Below are 9,817 nucleotides of genomic sequence, written 5' to 3'. Positions count from 1 at the left end.
ACTTTAATGCAGCTGTCACTTTTCAAGAGACAATGGTTTCTCTAAAATCCCCTTCTAATGATGATCATCATCAAACCGCTCCCCAAGAACCAGTGATCACCTCCTCCAAGAAGTTACAGGAAGCCGAACTGACCACTTCATCAATGCCTACCCATTCTCCTCCAATTAGTCCTCCATCAGCAAAACCAGAAGAACAAGAAGTAACCAGCTCTAAACCCTCTGTTTCGACCGAAGACATTGATCAAATCATTGAGAACATAACGGCTTAACTCCAGAAGCCCGAGCTGTTCAAATCTTCTGGCAAGGCATCCTCTTCTCAACTGGTCTCTTTTAAGACTAGGTTACTAGCTAAGCAAGCTGAACCCGAAGAGGAAGAATTCATAGAAAAAAAATGCCAACAAGATATTCTGAATTGACTTGTCACTATGGATCAGTCCATTCTTGCTCTCAACCTCAAACACTTTGGTATGAAAGACGCTTTCCAGACTATGAAATCCGATCTCTGCAAAAATTTCTCTGCCATGGAAACAAGTATTTCCCTCCGGCAGGACCGACATAATGCTACCCACATTAACATGTGCTTGGGTCTCTCAGAACTAATAACTCGTCTTCAAACTAATGTTGAACAACGTATCGATGCCCAATGTGCTCAACTTGCAGAAATCATGGGGTTCCTTGTCCATGGTGATGTCAAAAAGGGGGAAAGGGAACGACAAAAGGCAATTCAAGAAGTAGAATTATCAGTAATGATAGAATTAAGAGAACAGGCAGAGAAGGCCAAAGCAGAGCTTAAGTTAGGTCTAAAGGAACATTAATTTCCATATCTATTCAGTTGGTTATGTTTTGAGTTAAAGTTTGTAATTTCGTTTACTCAATGAAATTCAATGACTTTTCTGATTATAAGTTTCTTTCATTAAGCGTACTATGTTGTCTAGTTTTGTAGCTGGATTTTGTCATCACCAAAAAAAGGGAATTTGTTAAGAAATCCAAAAGTTTTGGTGATCGACCAAGTAAAAACAGCACTTGACTGTTTCAGGAAATTGTTCTTCGCATTTGTAACAGGTACGAGTTTAACCGTCCTAGCGCAGCAACTGGAACATATGTCAACCGGCTACAACACAAGAAGACCAAACCGCCGAAATTTCAGACAGCTTACAAATTCAACCGTTTGGAGCAAAATAAATTAGAACTTGAATAATCCTCCTCAAAGCAAGATCATTAAAGAGAGTTATTTATTGCTCATTTATTAAAGACATTCTCTGACCGGTTCTAAGACATTCAAAGAATTACACCGCCTCAGAATCAATTTATCTCATCAGTTCCAAGAATGATCTGCATTTATTTCAATATATCAGAAAAGGAAGATCTAGTTTTACCGCAAAGTTCTGATGCTGAAAACAGTTACTATAAAGGGAACTCCTCAAGAAAAGTGCTTCAGAACTACGTTGAGCAAAAAGAACCTTAAATGTGTCGATTGAAGAACAATTAATGCTCATAAAGACGATAGCAACACATTTGTTCAGGAGGTTCAGGTTAACGTTGGTTGTCCTTCCCGACCGTTAGGACAATCGGCTATATTAACAGAGATGTATGAAAGATGAATGTACGCAAGAAACACCACCCTATTCACAGTTGAAAAATCATTAGCTTGCATACTCTGAAGATCTAAGAGCGATATCAAAAGTCTACTTACCGCTTTGCCCTAATCAGGACGCTTTCAACCGAAATATACTCGATCTTCTCATGATCATCCTCGTGCTACATAAACCAAAAATTGTTTATTTATATCAGCAACATTTTGGTTATTTGATTAATTCTTGGTGTCTGGTGAACTAAGTGTTCTTAATATCCAGAAGTGTAAAGTGATTACTAAAAGTTCCAATACAGACAGTGTGATAAGTCATGATTGGAGTGGGCTGTTGCAAATACTTTGTAAAGCCAAAGTCTTTTAGTGGTATCCTTCCTCAAAGAGGAAGAAGGGGTGACGTAGGAGTATTCAATCTCCGAACATCCATAAAAATCTTGTGTCATTTATTTCTTGCAATTTGTTGATAAGTTTGTTAATGTGTTTAAACTGTCATTGGAAATTGTGAACCGATTTTCGCACTCAATAGTGGTTCACATTTCCAACCGTTTGAGAAGAATTTTCAACCGCCTCAAAAACAGTTGAAACCAGATTTTTAAATAAGGAAAATTTTTAAAGAGTTCATTCACCCCTCCCACCAACTCCCTCTAAACTCTTTCACGATCCCAACACATTTATCGTTTTTCATCATAAAATTCCACAATATTTTAAAATAAACATTTTATCATTCATTACAGCATTCAGGGTACTGTCAGGACTTCTAACATTTTTTAGGTGTAAAATGACAGTTTTGCCCCTGAAACCCTAACTTTCCAAATTTATCCTTAGACCTTAAAACGAAGATCCAAATTCATCCAAACTTAACGTAACACCTTAAAATATACCCATAAATATTTCTTAGACGTAAACTTAGGCTCCTCGATTATTTTCTCAATTTATTTTAAAACTTGAACTTACGTCTCGGTTTTAACCCAAATCAACTCGAAACCAAACTTGAATCATATCTTATTAACACCTTACTAACCATTTTCCATCCCAAATCAAGCCAATTAAAACCCATAGAAAGGCCTAGATTGTTGCTGAAAATTTCTGCCTTTGTTGAACATTCCTTTTGATCCTAGACCCTAACTTATTGTACTAGACCCTGACCAACCCTCCTAGGACTTAGACGGAACTCCTTAAGACCCACTTGGACCAGCCATAGTGAGCCATGCATGAGGACGTGCATGGTTCTTCCTATTAAGAGCGACCACGGCTAGGTTGCGCCCTAGCCGTGCGCCCCTCCTCTACTATCCTCTCCTGCCTTGCGTGGACCACCATGGCTCGATGCTAGGACCCTCACAAGCCCAGCCCTTCGCTTGGAAAGTACCCCGCGTGGCCTCTCCCTTGTAACCTTCAAAAATTGTGCCCTAGCTCTTGTTGAAACCCATGAAAACGTGCAGCCCTTAAGATCCTTTTCCAGCCCTTGCACAGCCCCCTCTAGGACCATGACTAGACCCCTTTAGGACCCTTGAACACATCCCAACAGCAGCTAGCAGCCTACTCTTTCTTAGCCACCAAATCGAAACCCTAGCCTCCTTACAACCCGATTTTCGTTCAGCTGTTGCATCCCTACTGTCCAGCACTTAAACATGTTGAAAAATGTCCCTTACCATAACCGTATTATGGCAGCCTCTTTGTGCATCATAATCATGAATTTAGAAAGATAAAAACTTAAGTTTTGTTCAGAGATTTTGTCATAAAAACGAAAATATAATAAGGTATATCATATTTTTCATGCAATCATGTTAAATACGCATAATATGGTATGAACGATGAGCAAAAGAAGATTAAGGCGTGCCTTTGCATATTTCACGCACGAAAAGCAATCCTTGACGCGAGGGACGTTGGCGGAGAGACGGGGGAAGAAGCTTGCTGAAACTTCCCTTCAACTTCACGTGGATTTGCCTCAAAAAAACATGTGTGTGTGGGTGTGCTGATGGAGGAGAAAAGATCTAGGTTTCTTGTGTTTTAAACATGTGGTTGAAGTGTTTTAGATTTAGGAAACTATATCTTTTGATATAAATAATTGGTTAGGAATTTAGACCCAATAACCTTATTATAATAAGCCCATTAGGTCCATTATAGTGTAGGTAAAATATTTCGTTTAGGAAAGTTTTCGAAAATATTAGCCGAGTTTACAAAAAGTCCTTATTTTCGTCAAAAATCGATTACCGGTTTAAAATACGACTGGGCGTGTAAAAACATATCAAAAACCACCATTTTCGAAAATATCATTTAAATATACCATATATTAAAAAATTAAAAATAATCATTTAATAAAAATATTTTTTCTTTATGGTCTCATGTCTCCGTTCCTCGATAGTATCTCGAATAACCCTTAAAAACACAATTTTATGCATTCTAGTAGAAAACCATATCTTAAACATGTAAACATGTCTACCACGTTTAATTCACGCAATTAAAACAATTTAATTAAGCATTTTCCATTTTTCCTAGATTTGCATGCAGTTGGATTACGTTATCGTATTTTGGAACTTACATTGAACTTCAGATCTTTAGTTTCAAATGCATTTATTATGCATAAAACCTGTTATTAGGTTGTTTTACTGATAAATTTTGTGAGATATATCTCATACGCGACCCGATAAATAAAAATTGTAATATTTTAATATAAAAATATTAATTTTCATTCTAATTATAAAGCAAATCGGCCATATCATATAAAACTTGCACTTTATTTAATTTATTCAATAAAATTAATCGAGTGGATTCATCATCTCCAAAATAATTGTATGGCGGATGTTAAAATATATATTTAATTATCATCTCCAAAATAATTGTATGGCGGATGTTAAAATATATATTTAATTTATGAATGGATAAAAACTGATGTCCGATAAAGTTTTTCTGCTATGATGTGTCTGATAGATACAACTTGACTTAAAATCAGTGTAGACCCGGTTAGAAATTGTGGTCCTATTTTAATTACCGAAAGCAAAAAAAAAAAAATTATAAAAACATAAACACAAGAACACACAACATTTACAGTAGTTCACGTTCGATGTGAGAGCTACGTCTACTCACCGTAATTACAAATTTTCACTACAATGAAACAAGAAAACAAAAGAATTTTACAAGAACTATATATGTTTCATATCATAACTTTTTTCTTGTCACTCTTTTTTCCCTCAATCTACTCTTTTATATATATATATATATATATATAATTATTTAAGGGTATTTTAGTTATGGTATTCGTAATTGTATTGGATTTTACGAATAGATTGAGGGAAAAAGAGTAGATTGAGGGAAAAAAGAGTGACAAGAAAAAAGAATTAAGAGGTTTGGTGTTGTTTTTGGCTTCTAATGTCAACCTTTCAACGAAGGTATATACCATGGAAATTTCATCTTATGGTGTAGCGAAAAGCATATCCATTCTCACTGCAAAAGGTTCCACGCATCAACATCAACAGACAATCATTCAATTCTTTTGATTATTGTACGAAAAAGAAGAGTGTATAATATCTTTGTTGTTCATATTTACAATAAAAATTAATATATTTGAAATAAAAAAATAATAATTTTTTGTAGATTACCTATATAGAATATCTATTTTACAAATTTGCCCGTGAGACCGTCTCACAAGAATTTTTGTGTAAAAGATGAATAGGAGTCCAATGTATAATATTCTTATTATATATTTGGTACGATGAAATGAAATAAGATAAGAATTGAATGAATTTTGGAATGAAATGAAAATAAAAGTGAAATGATATATGTATTCAATTTCTATGATTGACATGAAAAAAAATAAAATGAAATACAAATATTTTTAATAATTAAATCATATTATATATAAAACATTTAAATAATAATTATTTCATATTACGATTATCATTATTTATTTTTATTATAAATAAATTTTATTAAATAATAATTATTATTAAAATTTTATTTGGTATATCTTTATTATAGTTTTATTAATTTTACTATTATTGATTTTAATGCACGGGAATATGTGTGTTTTTATTCCAAAAGTTATATCAAGCAAAAGAATAAAATAAATAAAATTAGAAATGTCCATTTCATTCTCACTCATTTCATCATACCAAGTATATCAATATTGATTTTTATTTGTTTTCCATTTGTCATCAATCTTGAGCAAAGCTTCTTTTTCCCTCGATAAATAGCCCATTTTTCCTCATTTCTTATGCACTCAAAACATTACTTCTTTCACTAGTAATTAATAATTAATATACAACTCGATTCTTCTTCGTTTAGTCCATTTTTGTATTTCATAATGGGTTTGATCACTTACGAGGATGAAGTTATCTGTTCCATCCCACCGGCAAAGTTGTTCAAGGCCATTGTCCTCCATGGCGACAACCTCGTCCCCAAGATCTTGCCTGAGGAATTCAAAAGCATAAAAATTATTGAAGGAGACGGCGGCGTTGGAAGCATCAAATTGGTCACTTTTGGCGAAGGTACCGAAAGATTATCGCGATTGTCGTTGGGTTTTTCACAACAAAAAAATTATGAAATATGTATAATAACTTCATTTTCCTAATGCAGGCAGCCAATACAAGAGCCTGAAACACAGGGTCGATGAAATCGACGAGGCAAATCATGTGTACAAGTACTCTATCATTGAAGGCGATGTTTTAGGCGAAAATATTGAATCCATTTCCTACGTTCTCAAGATCGAAGCCTCCGCTGATGGCGGCTCTGTCTGCAAGACTGTAAACCATTACCATACCAAACACGATGCCCACGGTATCACCGAAGAGAAGATCAAGGAAGGAAAAGAGAAAGCAAAGGACTTTTTCAAGGCTGTTGAAGCTCACCTCCATGCACACCCTGATGCTTGTTAAATCACCTTGGTCGTCGGGACGGACTCAATAGGAGCGAATCGTGAACTGTATTATAAAATCCCGAGTCCGCCCCGATTATCCTTGTTCCTATCTCTTGTGCAAGAGATTAATTTGTGTGTGTGTGTGTGTGTGATCATATCAGTATCTCATGCTTCTTATTTTTATATTTCGTTTGCATGAGAGGGAATAAATTAATTAAGAGGAGTTTGCTTGATGATTATAAAGCATATGTGTGCGAACATGTTCTGATAGAAAAGAGTTTTGAGTTGTATTTCGTGTGTAATAAATAATACGTGAATATTAGATGATATGATCTTGCACAATTTTTTGTTTGACCAGTCTCCTAATTCCTGGATTTTAGTTATCCCGTTTGACAATTTAAATTCACATCTATATTTGACTGATATGATTAAGGTGGAGAAATCTGGTTTTGGGGAAAAAAATGGATTTCAAATGATACTTATCGGTGAGGGTGACAATTTGGGTGGGTTCGAGTCGGATTGAAGTATAGATATTTACAAAGTGAGGTGTATTTCATTCAGAATTTTGACAAAATTTAATAATTTTTTTAAATGATACTTTTGTGGAGTTAATAAATTTTTATTGATTTTTACATAATCTCATATAGTAGATTCTTGTAAAAAAATTTGCAAATATTTTTATAAAATTTTGTAAATCTTTTTTTTAATAAAATTACATAAATTTTGTACATAATTATAACATATTATTTTTATTAATTTATTTGAATTATTAATTTATTTGAATTAAGAATTGATTGACATAGATAACATATTCAGTTTGAAATAATTTTTTAAAATTTAAAACTGTAACCTTGTTTTTGAATTAATTGATAATATATATTAATCTGTTCTACTCGAACAAAACTGATACGGTCTCAAACTAAAATATTTCTTATCAAATTATTAATTTTCCTCACTCAGTTTAAAAAACTCCAGTTTACACACATTCAGTTTACACTAGTAGACAAAACTGATCGCAATAGTGTATGATATAAAGCTGATCACAACAGTCTACGATTGTCTAAAATATGTTGACAAAGTGGATTGCAACTGCTGAAAAATATTAAATATTCAAGCTTTAATCTAAACAAAACTCAATCAGTCTAGAATACTTTCAAAAAATATTGTAGCTGATCATTTAAGGATCATCAAATGCTAAGATAATATTGTAATTTATTATATTCGAATAGCAGTTTATATATTGTCTATTATCAGCAGCCATATACTAGAAGTATCAGTTTGGAAGTGTTTAAGTCTAAACTGAACTGGGATATTACAAATCACTTGTATAATCTAAAATCTTATAGTCTGAGCTAGCCTTCCAAACGGAAGAAGAGATGATGTAGGTGCTTGAATTTCTGAACATTCAAAAACATACATATGCATTTTCTACACTTCAGTGTACCTTTTAATTCACTTAGTTAACCTTGTTGATGATTTGTTCTAATACGTCAGTTTGACATTTTTCAGCACTTATTTGTGAAACGTCTACTACTCATTTTTCTTTAAAATATACTAGAAAATTTTTGTTTAACTTGCTTTCAGCCGAAATTGCATACCTATTTATATACTTGCATCATTTAAAATACCAACCAACCAATTATTTGAAAATCCAAAAGAACGGGTACAAAACATAACATCGTAAACCGTCCAACCAAATCTAAAACTAGCATTTTTTCAAAAGTAGCATAAATATCTTAAATCCTCAGAACTCGATCAGTCTAGAATACTTTAAAAAAGTATCGTATCTTATCATTTAAGGATCATTAAGTGCTAAGACAATATTGTAATTTATTACATTCGAATAGCAGTTTTTTTGGGTGCAATAATTGTCCCTACTTGGTAGAACGATCGAACCGTGATGCTTGAGCTGCTGTACGGTTTAAAAGATTTGACCTGCACCATTACCACTAGCTATAGCTTTTAGCAAAGCGCCAAGTTCTCGGTCTTACAATTGGTATCAAAACCAAGGTCACGGGTTCGATTCTCATTTATTGCAAGAAGTGCAATTATTGAGAGGGATATTGTTGGGTGCAATAATTGTCCCTGCTTGGTAGAACGATCGAACCGTGGTGTTTGAGCTGCTGTGCGGTTTAAAAGATTTGAGTTGCACCATTACCACTAGCTATAGTTTTTGGTAAAGCAGCAAGCGTTCGGTCCTACAAGTTTGTATATTGTCTATTATCAGCACACATATACTATAAGTATCAGTTTGGAAGTGTTTAAGTCTAAACTAAACTGGGATATTACAAATCACTTGTACAATCCAAAATCTTCTAGTCTGAGCCTTCCAAACGGAGGAAGAGGTGATGTAGGCGCTTGAATTTCTGAACATTCAGAAACATACATATGCATTTTCCACACTTCAGGTTACCTTTTAATTCACTTAGCCAACCTTGTTGATGATATGTTCTAATATGTCAGTTTGGCTTTTTTCAGCACTTATTTGTGAAACGTCTACTACTCGTTTTTCTTTAAAATGTACTAGAATTTTTTTTAACTTGCTTTCGGTCGAAATTGCATACCTATTTATATACTTGCACCATTCAAAATACCAGCCAATTTATTATTTGAAAATCCAAAAGAACGGGTGCAAAACATAAAATCGTAAATCATCCAACCAAACCTAAAACTGACATTTTTTCAAAAGTGGCATAAATATCTTAAATCCTCTCAAAACCACTCTAAAGCATAAAAGTCGTAAAATATTTGAAGTAATCTTAATGCGGAAAATTAGCAAAGGTTCTCGAGTTATGTGCACCATCAGCCCAGCTATTTCAACCATCAAGTCCTCCATTATCAACAAAATCATGCTCACACTTAGTAAGTCTATTGACTCAGCAAGCCTTAACCAAGATAACAAGTAGTATATATATACATTCGCAAGCAGCGGTGAAAGATACTTTTAATAAAATAGTTTTTCGTGAACCTGCATAACGTAATAACATTTTTTTCCTTTCATCATATCATTTTTCCCTTCATCATACCAAGATAACAAGTAGTATATATAGACATTCGCTAGCAGCGTTGAAAGATACTTTTAATAAAATAGTTTTTCGTGAACCTGCATAACGTAATAACATTTTTTTCCTTTCATCATATCATTTTTCCTTTCATCATATACTTATACGTTTCCCTTTTATTGAATTCAAATAGTTAATTGCGATTTTTGTTTCAGCTTTTGGTCGATGGATCCATCTACGTATAACCATGTTACCAGGCGGCAGGGACATCAGCTGCACTCTCACCCGTCAACTGAGCCTTGACCTTACATATCATCATATCATTTCATATTAGTTACAATCAAGTCACCTCCTTCAACTTTTTGTTATGATCAT

General features: G+C 33.7%; 1 protein-coding gene across 1 annotated transcript; it reads left to right on the top strand.

Annotated features, from left to right (window-relative positions):
* Positions 1 to 5,806: 5,806 nt before the first annotated feature.
* Positions 5,807 to 6,767, top strand: LOC140985274 (major allergen Pru ar 1-like). The gene is made up of 2 exons (XM_073453069.1): positions 5,807 to 6,072; positions 6,161 to 6,767. Exons 1-2 carry the CDS (start codon positions 5,889 to 5,891, stop codon positions 6,457 to 6,459), a joined length of 483 nt encoding a protein of 160 aa, XP_073309170.1. The 5' UTR covers positions 5,807 to 5,888; the 3' UTR covers positions 6,460 to 6,767.
* Positions 6,768 to 9,817: the final 3,050 nt, after the last annotated feature.

Source organism: Primulina huaijiensis, chromosome 9 (assembly GCF_012295235.1).
Source record: "Primulina huaijiensis isolate GDHJ02 chromosome 9, ASM1229523v2, whole genome shotgun sequence".
Lineage (NCBI taxonomy): Eukaryota > Viridiplantae > Streptophyta > Magnoliopsida > Lamiales > Gesneriaceae > Primulina > Primulina huaijiensis.
Note: the sequence above shows the minus strand (reverse complement) of the source record. Positions and strands in the feature narration are given on the sequence as shown.